We start from the raw sequence: 20,694 nt of genomic DNA on the forward strand, positions 1-20,694 counted from the left end.
CAGCAAATAATAATAATATACATTCATTTATATAAATTAGGTAATCTTATTATATATATCCAAGATGACTATACAGTACATGTGAAAATGAAACAAAGAATGTTTACATCAAAACAATTTAACTATTTATCAGTGTAATATACACTAAAGAACAAACTTCCAGCTGTGTTACTGGAATACGTGGCTTTTGGAAATTCACTCCATTCAAGATCCAAGTCACACGTTATTCAAATCTTCCATGGTTCTGGAGCTGATGCTTTGTTTCCTGCGGGAGACACAAATATCAGTAACATGTTACATTGATAGCACTGGTGGAGAGTGACTAAGTACATTTATGGTACTTTGTGTGACAATTTCCATTTTCTCCTACTTTATACTTCCACTTTACTACATTTTAGAGAAATGTTCTGCTTTTGAAGGCAATGGCACCGGCATAGGCTGAGATATCCAGACCTTAATTTTTCTATTATGGGTCAAGCTCCAAAAACGCCTGATCATACAATTCCCATAATGCAACTCAATGGCATCATTCTTTAGATCTTCACTGCCTCCTGAGTGCCCCCAGATTGTAATGCAGGCTTTCCGTTAAAACGTTTAGATAGCTTTCTAACATTTGAAAAAATAACCTTTATGCCATCATCAGGGTTAAAGAAAAAACCCTAATGATGTCATCAACGTGCCCTCCTGAGCTACAGACGACATTATACAACTGTTTTCCCAGGCTGAGTATTACTCTTCCTGACAGGTGCACTGAACTTAATGTGCTGTTTTAAAGGTTGAACAGTTTTTTTTCTCAGGTAAAAATCTATGATTTCTGCTCACCGGAGCTCCTCCAGGCAAAGTTTATTCCTGAGCCGTACGTCTTCACTGATGGGATAGAGGAGTAGGATCATTAACCCTGTAACAATGAAGGCCACTGGAGCAGCACCAATCAGCAGCTTCAGGGTGTACACTACAGGAGCAGGCTGCTTGCAGGCGCCGGTGTCATACCCTGCAAACCTACACACACACACACACACACACAAACATGGAGAGATCCCATTTAAACACAAATTACAGGAAATCGACATCCATCCTGACGCTGCAACGCTGCAAATGAGCAAATTCGACACCCTTCACATAATGAATTATGCATCAGGTCTGAGTCAAATGTAGTTTCTCAAGGTATCATGACACACTAAGTGCAAATACAGACCATCGAGCAGTGTGTAGGTTAATGGTGCATGTGTGGTAGTAATGCAGACTTACTCAAGGCAGAGGGTGGACACTCCCAGGGAGATGCCAGCAGCAAACTTGGTGAAGAAGACATAGAATGAGTAGAAGATGGCTTCATGGCCTTTAGAGTAGGGGTTGGCCAGTCTGAAGTCATCCACCACATCTGGCAGCATAGACCTGGATTGCACACACGCACATGCAGAATTGAATGAATCTGTGTTATTTGTTTTTGCAGGATTTTGTGAGCATGTGTCCTTTGTCTTAAATACTCAGTATCACTCTCGAACATGGTTCAATTTTAAGCTGATGTGTGCCTGAGACCTCCCTCATGCTCTTACTTTAATCATCTTACACAACCAGTCAAGATGCGAGCAGCTGATGATGTGAGGCCTACTTATAGCGCTCTGATAAACTGGTGGGCTAAAATTACAGAGCTAATAACACGATTAGATGATGAGCAGCGGGCGATACCACTGGTCTTGGTGCACAGACTGGATAAACAATCGGCCCCTTCCAAAATAAACATGCTCCTATGGGAGGTCCCTGTAATTTTGGGTTTTAGGGAGGGGGCAAGAGATGAGTGAGGAGCGGAGTCGGCCATAGAAACGATAGGAAAACAGACGTAAAGAGGAAGACGGTTTTACCTTTGGCATTGTGTTAGCTCTCTGATGGTATAGCAGCTTTATAGTAGGTATATAAGTAGGTATATACGCTGTCTCTAATTCTAAAAAATGAGATCAGTTCCATGACCGTGACATGAACTGGCTGAGTGGACGCAGCCGTCTGGGCACCAAGTGGCCACTAACAGCATGTTGGTGCACTATTGTGGTTTGAATAATGACATTTGGCATCAAATCAAAGGGCACTGGCATGAGCGGAGCAGCAGAGCCGCAGCACAGACAAACATATACATAGCAGGACTGAATTTACGTAAACATTGTCAGAGGCTTTGTGGATTTTTAATATTTTAAGGATAGAAATGGATATAAATGGATATAATGCATTTCCCTGTAATACTATTTCTTTTAATCCTTTGTAGCCACTGTGGGGGGTTCCTCGAACTTATACTGGGCAGATGGCAGGGAGACGCCCAAAACGTCCATTACAAGGTTGACACAGACAGACTCTAACTTACATTTAAATACCAGTGGTCAATATAGAGTCTTCATTCTGTCTAGTTTGCTGTTTTTTTTTTTTTTTTGGACTGCAATAGAAAACTGGAGCACCCAGGGAAAAAGAAAACTCTTGTTTCATTTGATCTCGTGACAGATGTTGGGGGAGGCTGTGTGTGGCCCCTAACTTAGCTCAAATATTTAAACCATATTCATAATAATAAGGGCAGAAGAGAGTGTCATTATTTTTAAAAGCAAACTTTAAAAGCTTTTAATTAAATTTATTTTTAATTTGTCTATTTATTTATACATTTTAGGCTTGTCCTACGTTCATTTTCTGGATTGTTTTCCTTTATTTCCTTTATCTTTATTTGGCTGGATTGCCTTTATCGCTTTAATTCTGTAAAGCACCTCATGTTAGATTGGTAGATTGTATACAAGTAAAGTCTGGTTTGGCAATATGCTCTGAAGTGTGGAGTCTTACCATGGCAGCAGGAGCGAGGCAGCCACACTGAGTCCAGAGGAGACAGCCACAACATAGGCCACCACCACATTAGGGATGAACACCAGCATCAAGGTGAAGGGCATGATCCACTGGATAGAAAGAAGTTAAAATGCATCATTGGCTCAATATTCTTTCATTCGATCTCGTGCAAAAAGAAAAAAATGTTTTGAGTCCGTCAAGTTTACGTCTGTGAAACACACTTCTGAGTTTGTCCACAAGATGGCACAAACATCAAAGAGTTACAGTTTTAAAAGCTTTCTCTGGCAAACCAAAATAAAAACTGTGTACTCACAGTGATACCACAAAAAGCCGCCGTCTTTTTTCCAAACCTCTGCAGAAACCATTGCCACAGTGGGATGCTTATCACTGCTGAAACCTGGGTAAACATGCACAGGAAGATTTAAGTGTGACACATATATGAGGAGAATGGTTTTGAGTATGATTCAGTCTAGTCTGAAATAATAAAAGGATAGTGATGGGGAACATGAGTCAAAGTTTATACGATGATAACGATGAGCATGATTGTGAGTGTGTGCAAATACACCACATAAAAGTCACGGATTCATCCAAAAGCTGTTTGAGTTCAAATAAAGGTCAACCAATGTGATAGAAAAAAAAAAAAAAAAAGGTGTGACAAAAGTTTTTCAATTTCAAAAAAAGAATTCATGAATTCAATTTCATGTTGTTCAGTCAAGTTACGTAGCATTTAATCATACCAGTGTATATCTATGTTACAGATGTTTGGGTGCTTGTGAGGTGAATCAGTGCTAAAAGCTTCACTCACCAGGATGGTCAGCACGATGTTCTGGAAGTGATCCCTCAGGTCGGCAGCGTAAGTGCAGAAGAGGACAAAGTTGCTCTGAACCAGCTGCAGAAATCAGAGATCAAACATTCAGATATTCAGCCGTGCCTTGCCTACTCAGCACTGTCGCTGGGCGCTCAGCTTGCTGTGCTGAGTGCCAAATGAAGTGACTGGAGAAGCTGCTGACGGTGTTTTGCAGTGATTTATTCCCACTCCGGAGCTCACATGGATGACAACTGACACCTCCTCGGAGATGAGAGGGGCAAAAAATATACAGAAATAGATCCGATGCAAAAGCTGGAAAGTCTGCAATAATTTTAACGGGCTAAACCTGAGGTGTTAAACTCGTAACATCTGCCTACAAGTGACAGACACACAGGAAGAACATGCAGGGCCTGTATCACTCTCGAGAGTCCTGAGACGTTAAAACCGTGAGCTTTCAGTAAGTGCTCTTCTACATTGATCAAATCAACATTGAGCGCCAGCAGTTCTCCCGCATTGTCAGGATCCAGGACCGGCTCCATTTACTGTAACGTAGAGTGTCATGTCTGAGAAGTGCTGCCTAAATAAATTTGCATTTACCTGAATGGCGACAGTGATGAAGAGGAATGCAGCGGTTAGAGTGAGGTATGGCCCGTGTCTCATCACCAGGATGAAGCCCCTATAGAACGGGATCTGCTTCTCAGTCCTCGGGGCATACGGGTCTGAAACGGTTATATGGGGAATAAGAATATGAGTGTGTAGCGTATCGAATAACATGCAGTAAGAGAACGGCAATGGAGTTGCTCACTGGGAATCTTGGAACTGCCCCTGCATTGCAGTGGATGCTGTTTTGCCCCACTGAGAGTTGTCATTTACAGTGTGATAAAGATCAGAGAATGGCAGATTTCCAAAAACGATTTGAATGAAACTCTCAATGTGTGGGAAAAGTGCAAAAGATGCAAGGGACTGTTATATGCTTTAATCATCATAGATAGCACAAGTGTTAATGCACATACACTATGATACATGATTCCTCTTTTGTTACATTACACCTGGGAAAAATCCATAATAAATGTGTAGTACAGGATGAATATCTCTTCAAATTGCTTTTCACCCTTCAAGTAAGAAATATATGGACTGCAATTCTCAAAGAAATAAACTGTATGGATACCGTTATCTTCAGAATGCAATATAATACGGAACATAGTGGAAACAAATTGACTCTTTATATACAGAATGGGCCTATAAATATGCCATTGAAAAACCCTGTTACTATACAAGTATTGAGTTGTGCATGTCAAGCAACTCATTTAGCTTGAAAACAGAAATTAAAATAAATTTGCAGAAAAACGGTAAATTTCACTTCACTTCTTTGGCTGTTTTGACTTTATTTGAAGGTCCTTAGTCCTTTGCAGTTACATATTATGCATTGCAGACCACCAAGGACGTCCCCAGGCTACTAATTTTGTCCCCAACTAAACCTGTTTAAATCCACAATGTGTTCCCAAATTGGAACAGGTGATTTATTTGTATTATTTTTTCACTCAACCATTAATCTATAAAATGCTGAAAATTGTAAAAAAAAAAAAAAAAAAAAAAAAAAAAATGTATGAAATGTATGTCACAAGGTCCCAGACTCTAAGGTTACGGCTTCAAATTGCTCAATAAAAGGAACTACAGGGAAATCATCACATTTGCGAAACTGGGACCAGTTCCTGTTTGTCATTTTTGCTTTATAAAACACAAATGATCACAACAAATGATTAGTCAATCATAGTCAACTATCAGAGTTGTAGATAATTAATTTTCTCTCAGCGCTTTGAGTTCATACACACAAAAAAAAGTCTCACCATCTCTCTCTTTGACTCCCAGGAACATCACCACTGTGCAGATGATAAACACTCCTCCAATAACACCAGCAGCTATCATGTACACCTCCTTCTGCAGAGAAAAAGAACAAACATTTAGCCCACATCAATCCATCTCTTCTTACAGATGCGGCACAATCTATTCTGAGCCTTTCCTCAATCTTTAATTCATTATGTTCTCAAATGCCTAAAAAATTCAAGGCCTTCATTTTAACTTGCTATACATCAGTCCTGAAAACAAATTGCCGCAGTAGGTGTCAGTTTGTATTTGGTGGTTGAATTCATTTTGTCCTCTAAGTTTCTACCTATTTTAGCACTCATCGGTACATGATTTATTGGCCCTGGCTTTCTGTGTTGTTTTTCCACATCAGTTTACAGTGCAAACTCCCTTACACATCACATACACCATGCAAATACAAGTATAAACAGGAAGAAACCTCAAGGAGATCTGTATCCCAAAATACATCCTTAACCGTTTAATGCCGTAGCCCGACAGGAACTGCTCTGCCTTAAACAGCCTCTGTTTGTTTGCTATTTTTCCATGTGGCTCAGCGCAGCGGTTCATTATTATTTATGCACATCAAACACTCCCTGTTTCCGAGGGCAGACTCAGACGGTGTGCCACCCTCACCAGCGACCGCGGAGGAATTTAGCGGGTGGCTGCAGAGGGTTTGGCTTGGTGAGTGGGTTGCCCCGAACGGGTTCACCCAAAATCCATTGGAAAAGAAGCCATTTGAGGCCCAAATAGCTGCGGCGCAACCAAAATCCTACATAGGACAGTTTGGACTCTGGCTTGTTTCATCTTGACAAACAAGTCACATTACGGATTCACAGCAGCGGTCGTGTTTATTCACAGCTCTGCAAACTGAGATGTGGACACGTGAATGTGAATGTGTCCTTTCCCTCCAACTTTAAGTTAAGCTGCAGTCGCCTTGAAGTAAAGGACTAATATTTCCAACATAATGAATCTGGGGTGCCTTCAAATGTTCTGGTAAGATATAAATAGGCGTAATGACTTGCAGACTGGAGACCCCTCAATGCAATGGGGCCACAGTTTGGAGCCTGATGTGAGGGAGGAACCCCCGTTGTGGTCAGGAGCTGGGAGCTAACTCAGGATGTCGGGTTCAGATATCAAACAGTGGCGTCTCCTTTCAATCCCATGGGTTACTTGGGTTAAAACATGAAGCCATTTTGGATGTCAGAGCCTGTAGACATTATGTAGTATGGACTGGCTTTTGAACAATCCACCTTTTCATTCAGATATTTAGCAAAAGTAAACCTCCTTGAGTACACACCACAGCTCCAAGTTAAGCGAGAAGGCTGATGACAGTCCAGGTTATTTTCAAACCAACTCTGTGGCCTACTTCGAGCACACCTGGGCTCCTGGCTTGGCACTGTGACACTTACAGCGTGTGACAGGTAGTCCTGGGAGTGCACCAGGCTCTTGACGATCTCTGCCCCGCTGCTGTTGCCAAGGTAACCGGCAGAGATGTTGTGAGTTGGGCAGTGCTTTAGAGTGTGAGCGCTGGCCACAATCTGGCCCTGGATGGCAGCTCCCACAAGTGTCCCCAGCACCTCCATTGTCATTCCTGTCATCACAGGATTGATGATTCAATTATCAGCTCCAGCAGTTCAAAAGTAAATCACACAATTTTAAACTGAACAAGTGCAAAATTTAAAATGGCAAAGAGGAATTCGGCATAGCAGGCATTAGTCCGTGTTAAAAGATCTTACGGTAGGCAGTGGCTGAGTCTCTCTCCTTCTGGTCTATGCTCAGGAACATGGTGAGAGCAGAATAAGGCACGTGGAAGCACTGAAATGGAGCAGAAAGAAACAGTCATGGTTTAGGTAAAGCAGCAATAAATACAAATCTGACACAGCAGCAGTCAAACAGCTGCACGACTCTCATGAGGTGGCTAAAAAATAATGATTTTTGTGTTGTTTTTTTTTTCTAGCAGCTGTAATTGGTCGGCCCACCACTTTAATCCAGGCTGAAATATCTCTGTTGCAGGGACTGCCATGAATCTGTGTACAAACACTCATGGTCCCCAGAGGGTGAATCCTAATGATGTTGATGGTACACTAACTCTTCCTTTAGTGTCACCTTGAGCTTGACATTTACGATACAATGCGATTAACATGTTAGTGTACTGTCATGCTAAACTACAATGGTGAACATGGTAAACATTAAGCTAAATATCAGCATGTTAGCGTGCAAGGTGTTAGCATTTAACCCGTAGCACCACTGCGCCTAAATACAGCCTTGTTAGTATTTAAAATTTGATTCCCAATCAGATGGGAATACCCCAGATATCTTTAGATGTCTTTTATCTACGTGTTCCAGTGCAAGATTTACAGTACGCTGTATATATATCAAAAGCAATCTCTGCAGTTTCCATGTTGGCGAACCTCAGATCTGTTTTCTCCTTCCTCACCACCTCTCCCAGAGAATAGGCGAGCAAACCAAGTCCTGCTTCACTTTGTAATTTACACAAGGGCTCAGTCAGCACTGCGGCCAAACGAGCATGCACAGCCACGATGAAAATAAACGCGGCCGTGAAAGGTTTTTTTTTTTTTTTTTAAGCCACTGCTTCTATACAGCATGTCATTTATGGGGCCTTCAGTGGATGCAAACATTTATAGAATTGAGCATGCATAACTGGCCAGTACGGATGGAAGTGAGAACTGATTAATTTGATGGAAACCCATTATTAGCTGACTGCATAAACAGATGATATACTGCACTCTAACCTCTGTTTACAGACTGCGACCCTCCGAATGATAACAGCTGGCCTTTCCCAGCAAACTTCACACAAACACATATCCAGAGACAATGAAGGGAGGCTAAAAGTGGTAACCAGCATTTACCCAGCGAGAGGTTCCTGGCAGGACTGACCATATACTTATCAAGTAGTTAGAATGACATGCCATTACAGCTCGCCACAGTGTGGCTGCGGCGGTCTACACGCTCTGTAGCACATGTTATATGGGTTACCCCAGAGCAGAGCAGAGCAGAGCAGAGCAGAGAGGGCGAGAGAGATGAATGGTCTGGAGCATAATAACAAAAGGAAACCTAAATAACTACACTTCCCCTTTGAGGTGAGGTATCTAAGAGCTCTGGGCTCTAATCTGCTGCGCGTCTCGCAAATCAAAGTGTAAATCCCACCAGGAGCTGTCAGAGGCTGGCATGAGATGAGTGTAATCATCTTCACTTTAAACTTTGATTACTCAGAGCGTTTGCTGCATTTTATCTATACGTTATGTAATCTCATCTCTAAACTATGAGCCGCATCAATCAGAGCTTTTATCTCCCGTTTCCCACTTGATGTCTCTCTTCTACTTCATGTGAGGTCCTGCTCAGTTATCTGGAGCATCATACATCAGTTTGGATTTCTTAAACATCAAACACACAGGGATTCTGAAAGAGCATGCACACTTACAGTGATGAGGGTTTGGTAGAGGCAGTAGAAACCCAGGTACCAGACGAACCTGCCGCCGATGAAAGGGGGAACAAACCATAGGAAGAAGTAGGAGACCACCAGAAACGGAGTGCAACCCACCATCCTACAAAAAATAAAGGTGTGTCAGGTGAGACTCATGGGAGAAACTTGGGATAAATAAATTGGTGAAAAAGGAACAAAAAGGCTCTACGGTTTCCCCCACATTTTTCTTATCCTGAAAAATCTATGTATGTATGAATCTGAACTACATTAATGGTTCTAAGCTATCAAAGATCAGCCCCTGTCACCATTTTAAACTGTCAGAATAGCGATGACAGTGGTTGTGTTATGTAATTTTCAAAGCAGTGTTAAAATCAGGCCATATTTCTGGCAGATTACAGTGCAACTAAGCTGACTGCTCAATGATTATGTTGTTGTAAGTATGATAGGAATCTGTCCTGGGCAGGACAGGCGAGCAGGGAAATACCACAATATTCCAAACCCACACATATCATTGAAACACGTGCGCGTACACACGCACGCACACACACACACACACACACACACACACTGAAATAGAAAAATATGCAGCATACACTCAAGCAAACGCAGCATGAAGCAATTTTGCTGTGTTGTGTTTTTCTCAGAACTTGGAGCGATACAGTGTGTGGGCTATGTATAATTCATAAGTAAACAACTGGTATATGTCATTATGGTTAAAGTGAACAGCTGTGTGTTTCAGAATGAAGAGAAAAAGGGCAGATTGTGGATGATCTACAGTATGACATATCTGCAAACACCAATATATCATCCACCCTCTTCTTCTTTTCCTTTAAAGAGTAAATGGAGTTTGTTTGTCATATGGCCTAGAGACTGGAACAGCTGTAACACCAGGGCATCTACAGGTAAAAAAAAAAAAAGAAAAAAAAGGCACTGATGGAATTTAGGTGACTGTGACAAAACCTGCGGTTGCTCTGACCTCTGACCTGCTCTCCACTGTGAATTATAAAGAGAGAAAGTGGGAGAAAGAGGTAGAGAGAGGCCAGTTACGGTCATTTCTAGCATCGTCCAGCCCGCCCACCTCACTCTCCTCCTGATTGTTTGCTTAAACAAAGGCGGCTGACAACGCTGGTGCTGCAGTATTGACCGCTTGGTCATGGGAGCAATGAAAGGGCCACGGGGCCGGGGTGAATGGGACAGTTAGAATGTTCCTGCAAGATGACTGTGTTCGGGGAGAGGCAACAAAGGCACATGCGCAAAAAAACATTTGCATACTTTCTCAGGCATCAGAGACGCATGAACGCACATCCACACCTGTCCCAATAATTTGCACAGTCTTAATTAAGCCGGAGCTCCTTGATAGGAGACTGGCACTTACTGTTCTCTCCTCACTGACTTGTTCAGGACACTTACAGCATGTTAATTAGATGATGTGCAGTGGGACAGAGAGGATTTAGAAGAGGTCTGGTAGGTGAGAGTGAGCTTAGCAGTGTTCATATACCCCAGTGGTGCTAAGTAACAAAGATACTTGTAGCTACTTTTATGCTACTTTATACTTCAACTCCACTACAATTTACAGGCAAATGTTTCCAAATTAAAAGAGCAAGAGCCACAATCAATGCAATAAAACCACAGTTATTGTCTATTATATTCCACACATTTTTCTTCCTTGTTAAAACCTGACGCTTGCATTACCCACGATGCAACTGCCTCTGGAGCAACAAAAAGCTTTATACAACTTTTTGTCATATATGCCTAGGTAGTCCCCAAGACCGACAAACATACTTTGTAAAATCAGGACACCTCCCCTTTAACATTTTTCATTTAAGAATCATAGGATAAACTCATAAAACAGGATCTTTTGTTTGACATAATTCAAAATTAAAACAGTGGTTCTCAACTTTTTTGGCTTCTGACCCTTTACAAAAGAGCAGTGTCTAGGTGGGGCCCCTGTTTATAGGTTTCAGATGTCTATGAGTTGTTAGCAGCACCACCAAAGAGTGATTCTTCCTGCCAAACCTCTCAGATGGTTATTATTTAAATAACTGTTCAACAACCAAAGAGGTAAAATGATCTAAATAAAAAAAGCAAATCTAACAGAAAAATTCCAAAAAGTGAACATGAGAACTTTGTTTTTCTTTCTTTCTTTCTTTCTTTCTTTCTTTCTTTCTTTCATTCTTTCTTTCTTTCTTTCTTTCTTTCAAATAATGCAACATACTGTGTAATGATATATCAGTCATGTGGGTCAAGAATACTTCTTAACTTTTACTTCAGTAGGTTTTTAAATACAGGATTTTACATACAATGGAGTTTTTTTTCATTGTTGCATTGGTACTTTTACTCAAGTAAAGAAGGACATCTTTCACCACTGATACACCCTCACTGTCATGTTTGTCTTTCATTAACGGGGTGGGATGGTGCATCACTACAATCACACAATAATAAACATTGCAACACCCATGGGGGCATGTTGGGCCAAATGACTCCATCCTAAAGAATTAACAAAGATACAAATCGCTTTATGTCTTGCTGTGGATGTGACAGACAGGAAAAAGCACTTCCTGCTGGATGGGCAGAGGGGACTTTCCAGAGGGGTAAAAACTAAGGGAGTGGCTTGCACTCTCATCACAAACACTGATGAACACACATTTAAAATGCCCGCATATACCACACAAAGCAAGAACACACACACACACACAAACACACACACACAAACACACACATACACCTACAGCTTCCCGGGGGTAATCAAAGCTGATTTAACAGCCATCAGCATCTGTCTGCTACTGAGCCCGGCTGGCTGGCCACAGTGGACTTGGTCCCCCTCCAGCACTGTCAGCTTGTGTGTAATCTATGGTTTATAATGCAGTAGGCATTAGATACTGGCTGTGTTATTACAGTAAATGTCACGCAAGTGTGTTCAAAAGACATATACTGCGCGCACACACACACACACACACACACACACATAGCCGCTTACAAAATCATCTTTGAAAATGGTGATTATGGAAATGGCAGTAACAGCTTCATATAATCCACAATTATAGAGTCACAGAGTAAGCTGCACTTGCTCTTAAAGGCGATGAGACATCTTTCAAAACGAAGAAGAAAGTTGGATGATGCCCAAAAGTGAGATGAGGTGTTTCCTGAAGGTAATAAAAACAGAGCTGCGTCCTGCTCTGTGACATTTCTACTGTGCACAGTAGCAGAAGATTAATGAAAGAATGCCGATGCACTTCCTTGGCCACAGAATTATTGTCTTTCATCAAAAGGCAAAAGAACGCCCCACGCCCTTGCAGCTTATAGTATGTAGCTCATGAGAGGGAGCGGCGGGAACAGTGTAATTAAAGCACAATGGCTGTTTATGCAGCCCAATCCTCAGGTGAGAGGAGCAGGCCTGAGAATAATTTCAAAACCATTCGAAAGTGGGGCACATGGCTTGTTTTTGTTGAGATTTCACACGAATATTAGCATCATGTAGCAACCATAATTAAGTCTGAGAGAGTGGGAGCGAGCCAAAACATGTTTCATAATCTGTCGACAAATTACAGTCCTTTATGCAAGTTTATCTGTATGTAAACAGAAGTATTTGCCATGTGCACACTAAGGAGAGGAGGAACATTTTGCCCAAGGTTATTAACTTAAATAAAGAAATAAATAAACAAGCCGTGGGTGCTTACATAACTTGGGAGTAGAGCTGAGCAACAGCCCAACATGCCTGTTGTATTCTGATTATTATAACTTGTTGTAATTGCTTAAATGTCATCCTTTTCTGGTCTTAAAGGCTGCATTACGTTCTCTTAACTTCCTTTTGTGTCAATTACCTGAAAGCAATAATAGTCCTTTCATCTTATTATCAATGTTTTTTTGTTTTTAAATCTGATTTTGTCAGTACTGCTGAGCTCTACTTTGGACACACCAAAATCCTAAAGGTAGAAATACAGGAACAACAAGTAATGGAGTTAGAAATGATGGAGAAATACAGGAGTTTCCTGTATGCTCAGTGAGCTTACCAAGGCATGAGTCTTCCAATCTTGGTCCATCTGCTCTTTGTAATGAAGAACCCAACAACAGGGTCGGTCACTGCACCCCAGGCTTTACCAATGAACAGCACCATGGAGGCCTGGAAGGCTGTGATCTGCAGAGCAGAACAGGGACAGATTGGAGTTCAAAACATTTGTAGGCAACAAAACAACAATACCCATTTATTCATTCATGGGAGCCACACACACTCTGTTCTCATTCCCTAAACACGTTACCTGAGCGACATCGAGCAGGTAGATTTGCAGGAAGAAGGCTGTGGCGCTGGCAGCCACCTCCTTGGGTGCGCCGCCGATGGCAAAACACAACTTACTGCATAACGACAATTTGTGGCTCAAGTCGGTCTGTGAAAAGAAAAGAGGTGACAAGGGAGGGGAAAAAATTTTATAGAGATAATGATGTCCTTGAAGGTCAGGCTGGTAATGAGCAGATTAACTTTTCTGCACTGCAAGCGTTATTATTATAAAGACTCTCCATCCAGGTGGGAACAAGAAATGTGGGGAACAAAAGATGCCAGCCACTGAAAAATAATTGCTGACACAAACGCACAATCTAACAGTCTACAAGTACAATCTAACTATAGGGTTATTGCTTCCAAAATTGCTATGCATGCACACTCATCCATGGAGCAACCTTACATTCAATGCTAAGGCCAACAGACGTAATGCAAAAGAATATATTTAAATCATAGTCAATATACATCATTACTTTTCATCCGACTCATTCCTGGAAAAGGAAGTCAGGAGTATAAAAACAGAATTTGTCATTTTGAAAGCCAGTAAGGGAGGATGATTCAGTCTTGACATGATAAACTGTAAGTTTCTGTTACACAATCGACTATGAGAAACATACATGTTAACAGACCTCTAGACTCAGTGTAACTGAATCAGGTATTTTAAACTGAAATCCCTAAAATCCAACCAACTAAACTAATCGTCCTTTTTTCTTTTCAGCTCCGTTCCATGAAAATGTTTAACATTTTCACTATTTTAGCAAAGACTGAGCAAATTCCTTGTCACACTTACAGTAAAGACCTCTTCCCAGACACGACACACCAATTAGGTGTGTCACTTTAAAATAAATTAGGCCATGAGAACAGACTCATGACTCACAAATAGTGAATCCTGTAGTCATTCATAGTCTGGATCATTTTCGAATTCTATTTCAGGTGCGCTAAAAATAACATTCTTTCTTCATGTTGCGGCACCTCAGTGATCCAGAGGAATGTAAAGAAAATCACAGCAGTTACTAAAGTGCTACATCACATTGAATCTGCTGTGATGTATGAGGAGGATGTGTACACACTGATCTGTTTTCTCATCAATTCCACTCCCTAAAAACAGATATCCTGTCTCCCAACTACAAGCAGCTGTGTGTAAAATAGAGGATCAGAAGGAGAACCCCTGTCGGATATTTGCATTGTGGTCTATCTGCGCAGACACTGAGGCACATGGAGGAGCCTGAGAAACCCACCGAGGCATCCACAGCTCCGTTTCCCCTCACCGTGCTCTGCTAAAACCATCAGGCATGTGACTTTGTGTCTGTGTGTGTGTTTCTGTGTACATTAATGTGTGTGTGTGTGTGTGTGTGTGTGTGTGTGTGTGTGTGTGTGTGTGTGTGTGTGTGTGTGTGTGTGTGTGTGTGTGCGTGTGTGTAGCGAGAAGGGCAAGCTTTCATCTTCACACATGAATAAGACAAGACACCCGAGTGTGGGGAGCCCAGTATTTACGACTGTCTCCGAGGCTGTGCACACATATCAACCTTTTGCCTTTTCCCCCAGTCTGTACAACCTTTGGTGTCAGACACACACACACATACACAAAGAAAAACAGTGTCACTCCACATCCAGTGGCCCAGGCTTGGCCCGCAGCTGCTCCCCTCAGAGCTTTATGAAAGAAGGAAATCACCAAAGTAACCACAGCCGCGACCGACACACTGTTATTATCCGGCTCACGTTTTCTCTTCCTCCTTTTTTCGCCCCATCAAAATATGGAGGGGTTCGAGAACGACAATTACCAGGAGGGAGGTGTGTAATTATTCAATCGCAAGACAAGCGGGTCAGAGGTAAGTAAAGGCTGCGCGGCGGTTCCGACTTCAAAACTCTCTCTTCTTCCACTCTCACTGCAATTACCCCTAATTGGAGAGAAAAATCAAAGTCTTTGGTGTCTGGAGAATGCTGCTTAACTGATGATGTGCAAAAATACTCTGTGCACCCATCACTGCTCTCTCGCTCTCTCTCTTTCACTCTAAACACTTATTCTTTCCCTCCGAACTCTTACTCTCAATCTTTCATTACTGATTTCTTATCATCAAAGAGGATAAACAGGATGTCCCGTCTACTGTTGTCTGGACGCACAAACAAAACCTCATACACACATCTCAACCTCATACACACATACTTATATAGAAACACTGGCTCAGAGTAAAGGGAGCATCTGCAAAGTTCAGACTGTCAACAAGCAAGGGACAAGGACAGATAAGACTAATCTCTAAAGTTAATGAATCCTTAACTGTTGAGGGGAAAACAATTTAAAATGCCTGAACTGCACCGCAAGTAATTTAAATCAGGATTGAGGATAATTCGACTGCAAAGAAAGGAGGGGGGAAAAAAAACTCCCAAAGCAGCTAAGCTATATTTCCATATAAAACGAGCACACTCAGTATTTACACGCTAAAGTTAAGCTGGTAAAATTGATCCATAAAGCAGTTTAAATGTTGATTCTGTAAAGGATTTTCTGACAGTTCTGGGCATCAAGGTCATAATATGGATTCTGGTCACAGTGGTCGACACCAGGAGCTTTGTCCAGTCAGTTCAGATTATGGATTATGGAGTATGAAAGGAAAGGTTGATTATGGCGGTGATGGCAGCAAGCTGCTAAAATCTGAGATGGACTGGTGTACAGAATTTATAGCCATTCATTTATTCACTCTCTTTTTTAAAACGCACCATCTGCATGGATATCGTCAGAGTGACACAGCTCTGTTAGAAGAACATTTGTGATGGATTGGGAGGCTCTTTGTGTGGAATTAGCTGTGACAATTTACTGACTATGGATCTATCACTTTGTCACATTCACAAAGAGAGAAAAGTCTGTCGTCTATTATGTCCCACTCAGGCATCCTTATTGGTCATGTATCATGCATACAACTTCGAAATTCGTCTTTCAGAGAAAAATCCAAAAGTTATTCAAACACCACAAGGGGATTTATTACCTTTTAGCATCACATGTAAACATACTGTATAAGTTTTATTCATTTAATCGCAGACTTCCCAGCATGCATTGTTTGGAGGTTAAAACTCTTAAGAGTACCTTGTTTAAAGACAGAAGAAACGATAGAAACGTGCTGTTCGTCTTCAATACATATCAAGCCGTGATTATTTCCTCTGATATTCATGAAAGCAATGCTGACCATAAGTTAGTAAGTAACTGACTCTTTACAGTGAGAAAATGTTTCCACGCAAAGTCTGACACAAATTTTAAGTTAATTTCCAGAAAATTGATAATTGCCACTGTCGTGTGCAAGTTAGAAGTTGGACACATTAAGATAGATAGATAAGCAGCTGGTGGCGCTAATTCTCCAGTCAGGTGCTGATAAACTACTGCAGAAGAAGAGGGTGCAAAGAGGTGACGTAATTGAAAGAATACCAGTCAGATCTCAAAGGAATGAAAATGATAATGTGTCATTTATGTTTATTTCATGTATTATTTTGAGGAAGGTTACACTTGTTACACACTGATCTGGCGTTTTTTTTTTCCACCACCATATTTGCACTCAAAACTTTTTATGATTTTTAATTCCCCTGCATTTCCACTCAGGTTGTTTTTTGTATGCTCAATCTGATTTAATGTAACAACAAAGCAAAACTGAATGTAAAAATAGTCAGGGTAATATAACAGCTTTTGACTGAACTTAATATCAGCATTATTGAACCTGTTTTCTCAAGTTCATGGAACTTAGTCTTACATTACAACAGCTCATGATGCAAAGAAATGATTCAAGTTCAGCTCATTTAGCTCATTGAGGGTAGCAGGGCAACTTATGTTTTACAGTGCTCATATCGGTCAAATTCTGCAGCGAAACCAACTTCACAGTCACGGTTAAAATCTCACGTGTCAAATCCATCTCCATAGAGTCAAGCTAAAACAAGAAAACACTGCATACTAGGTGAAGGTTTGGCAGAGATGAGACAGTTGCAGAACAGGTTAGATTGTGTGATGCAATGCTGTTTCATGGGTACCCTGAGCCACTGTAGCAAAAACAGAAAATGAGTGACTAACTGCCATGGTACTTCATTACAACAGTATCTGAAACACCGTCTGCATAATGTGGTATCTACCCTTCGAAAGGGACAATACATCATGTAAAGGTTTGGGTTTCTGCATGTCGTTTGCCTTGATTTAACAGCTTGTGGGCCATGTGCATATGGAGCAGCATCAGTCTGAGGACACGGCAGATTCAAACACATTCTCACACACAAGAGGCTTGCCTACTATACAGGCTTATCACACAGCAGCGGTATCATCATGTAGCTTTCCAACACTTAAGAAAGATAACACAAGACAAAACAAAAAAATTACAGGAAAGTCAACTCGGTCAGTCAATCAGTGTTGTGCAAAAGCAGAGTAACCCATCCCTTTCTGTTATCTATACACTGTTTGCTTCCTGTTATGGCTGCGATTATAGCTGTCTCCATCACCAAAGCCCACTGATATCGCCGTGATCAGACTAAAGAAATCAAGAAAGTTACCCCATCAATGGGAACAACCCTCAAAAGAAACAATCAACTTCCAGGCATTGACTCTACAATCTGGAGGATTACAGTTCGCAGGAAAACAATGCAGCTGATTAATCACAAACAGATAAGCGACTAAAGAGCTCACACTTTCTATCTTTTTTTTTTTTTTTTTTCCCTCTACATCCAATCATATGAAGTCAGTCACAGCCAAACTAAGCCGCAAACACACCAGATTAGATTTAAAACCTCAGCTCAGTTAAATGTCTTACTATACAGCCGGTGTCCAAACAAGGGTCAAAGCCATCTGAGTGAAAATAGTGCCATTACATATGATGACAACCTGTAGAACAATACAAAAGAAGCACAAAAAGCAGGTGATCTTACCTGCTGAGGAGTTTTGGGGAACAGCGGTTCAGTTGGCTTGATGAGCTTCCCCACAGAGCCCTGCACTCCCTTCTCTCCCTTGGTCATGGCTGAGAGACTGTGTGTGAGGCGACAGCCGTACTTCTGAGGCTGTGTGTGTGAGAGCGTGTTGAAGTGAGTGTGGCTGTGACTCCTTGTGTGAGCAACAGCGCGAGGAACCTGCCACTGGGTGGTGTAGGTCAGAGGCTGAAACTGGATGTGGCTCTGACTCCGGGTGTGTGTGTGTTGCGCGTGGGTGACAGCTCCAGAGGCTGGGAGCTCCTCCTGCTCCTCTGTGACAACTCTGCCGCTTTCTGCTGCCATTCACATGCTGTTGTGCTCTGGAATGAGGCCAGGAGGGAAGGGAAAAGTCAGACAGGCACTGCTGCACACACATACACACATACACATATATGCAAAGAAAACACACACATACACTCAAAAACACGCATGTACTGCAACATACCATCACAAGAATGCCTGCACATAAGCACACACATGTATGAGCACAGACAAAGACATGCTTTTTGGAAAACACACATAAATGGGACAAAGAGCACAGGTGAATACAAATGCAGGAGAATGCAACAAGAAATCTCTCTCTCTCTCTCTCTCTCTCTCTCTCTCTCTCTTTCTCTCTCTCTCTCACACACACACACACACACACACTCACACACATGCGCGCGCGCGCGCACATGAACACACTGTACCTTAAGCGACCTTTTCAAATATACAGCCAACTAAAAGTCATTCAGGTTAACATCATCTGCTGTATCTGGCATGCTTGCACAGCTGCTTATGACTGAGAATGAGCAAACGGGGCGCGAAATGCGACGATGTCCCGTGCAGGATTGTGTTGTTGTCCGACCTCATCTTACTATTACTGTAAGTGCATCCATCAGCAACCACTCTGCACACCTGATAGGAACACTGAAGCGTGTAAAAAAAAAAAAAAAAAAAAACCACACAAAACTAGAAGAAAAATACCATCTTACCCTGTGCTGATGGAGAAGCAGCCAGTGCTGTTAGCGTTGCAGTCAGTCAGTCAGTTAGTTAGTTGTTTAGTTTGAGCAGCGGGGTGATCTGCCAGTCAGTCAGCCGAGTAGGATGAGAAGGAGACTGCGGAGGATGGAGATGGTCTGCGCGTCTCCACTCTCAGTTGTTGTCGGTCTGCAGTGACGGTGCTGCGCCCTGCAGCGGCTGTGACGGTACATGACACAAACGGATTGCATGTATGCATCCATATGTGTGTGTGTGTGTGTGTGTGTGTGTGTGTGTGTGTGTGTGTGTGTGTGTGTGTGTGTGTGCATCACTAAGAAGGTTATGGCAGGCAGATGGTTTGACACCAGCAGTGTGTGTTGGGATGGAGAGCCACTGCGGTGAGCCTATGCAACAAACACACAGTTGTTTACAATATTTTCTTGAGGCTTACATAGTGTTTGTTGCGTTAAACACTTTTTAATCTTATGAGATCATCAGCATACAAATCAAAAGTGGCTATTTTCTTAGCACAAAGTGATCAATTTCATATAGGCTTGACCTCTTATAATGAGTTTATTCCCACACCTATTAGATTCCCATTAGAATGTCACGAAGTGGTGTGGTAGAGAAGGAATGTCTAAAATGTAGTTTGGTTTCATCTCAATTACCTGTGCGGTTCTTTGGAACAGGGAACCGGAAAGGTGTGTGGGTGTGTAATGACTGACAAATCCACTCAAGCATCCAGCAGATTTCATACACATATTTCCCACACTGCATCATCATCATCATCATCATCATCATCATCATCATCATCATCCTCATCATCATCATCATCATCATCATCATCATCATCATCATCATCATCATCCTCATCATCATCCTCATCATCATCATCATCATCATCATCCTCATCATCATCCTCATCATCATCCTCATCATCATCATCATCATCATCATCATCATCATCATCCTCATCATCATCATCATCATACAATCATCATAATTGTCATTATAGTGTAAATCGCACTGCAAAGTCATTATCATCATAATGAGTATAATTTGTAATTGTTTCAACTGACAATTACAAATTACACATTTAAGATTGTGCATGTGTGGTAGGCCTGTGTCACTACAGTGATTAAGCACTGCACCTATAATGTTAGGATAGGTCAAAATCAAAACCAAAATATCCTGACTTTTAGTCACTAGGATGGGTTAAATACGAAAAACACTGGATCCTGTATTGCGCATAATGCAACTCTAGTCATACCAACATTTAAAATGGTGTATAAATGTATTTTAATTCATCTGGATTTACCAACTGAGCAGGCAGTTGGTAAGCTTGTTAGCTCTGAGAGCTTTTTTCTCTCTTCAATAAATGATTACTGAATGAAATGATGTAAAATTCAGAGAGTAAAATGCTTGGGGGATTAAACAGTACAGTAGCTACAGAGGAAGGAGAAAGAAGTTTGAGGACTGACTTGTTAGCCTTTCCTGGTTATCTAGCATGTCAGAGGTAATCTCACCAGCTGCAGTAGCTCACAAATTATCCCTGCCACCCTCTATTCTGAACACACCTTCACACTGCCCCTGTCTTGAAAAGTCCAC

At 41.6% G+C, this 20,694-nt stretch overlaps 1 protein-coding gene across 1 annotated transcript; it reads right to left on the bottom strand.

Annotated features, from left to right (window-relative positions):
• Positions 1 to 45: 45 nt before the first annotated feature.
• LOC111216297 (major facilitator superfamily domain-containing protein 2B-like) lies at positions 46 to 19,267 on the bottom strand. The gene is made up of 15 exons (XM_022737782.1): positions 19,101 to 19,267; positions 18,088 to 18,446; positions 13,184 to 13,309; positions 12,938 to 13,062; positions 8,925 to 9,048; positions 7,219 to 7,297; positions 6,892 to 7,073; positions 5,467 to 5,557; positions 4,217 to 4,338; positions 3,617 to 3,700; positions 3,125 to 3,208; positions 2,812 to 2,921; positions 1,249 to 1,392; positions 823 to 999; positions 46 to 265 (listed from the first exon to the last, which is right to left on the bottom strand). Exons 2-15 carry the CDS (start codon positions 18,427 to 18,429, stop codon positions 217 to 219), a joined length of 1,839 nt encoding a protein of 612 aa, XP_022593503.1. The 5' UTR covers positions 18,430 to 18,446; positions 19,101 to 19,267; the 3' UTR covers positions 46 to 216.
• Between the last annotated feature and the right edge of the window lie 1,427 nt (positions 19,268 to 20,694).

Source organism: Seriola dumerili, unplaced genomic scaffold (assembly GCF_002260705.1).
Source record: "Seriola dumerili isolate Sdu_G_001 unplaced genomic scaffold, Sdu_1.0 BDQW01000025.1, whole genome shotgun sequence".
NCBI classification, from domain to species: domain Eukaryota; kingdom Metazoa; phylum Chordata; class Actinopteri; order Carangiformes; family Carangidae; genus Seriola; species Seriola dumerili.

Bases quoted from the DNA above. Each gene is read 5' to 3' on its own strand.
- LOC111216297 (XM_022737782.1), bottom strand. From the start codon at position 18,429: ATGGCAGCAGAAAGCGGCAGAGTTGTCACAGAGGAGCAGGAGGAGCTC. The intron at 5,558-6,891 runs GTAAGTGTCACA...TTTTCTCTGCAG, and splicing joins AGGACTACCTGTCACACGCT to AAGGAGGTGTACATGATAGC. The intron at 1,000-1,248 runs GTAAGTCTGCAT...GTGTGTGTGTAG, and splicing joins GTGTCCACCCTCTGCCTTGA to GTTTGCAGGGTATGACACCG.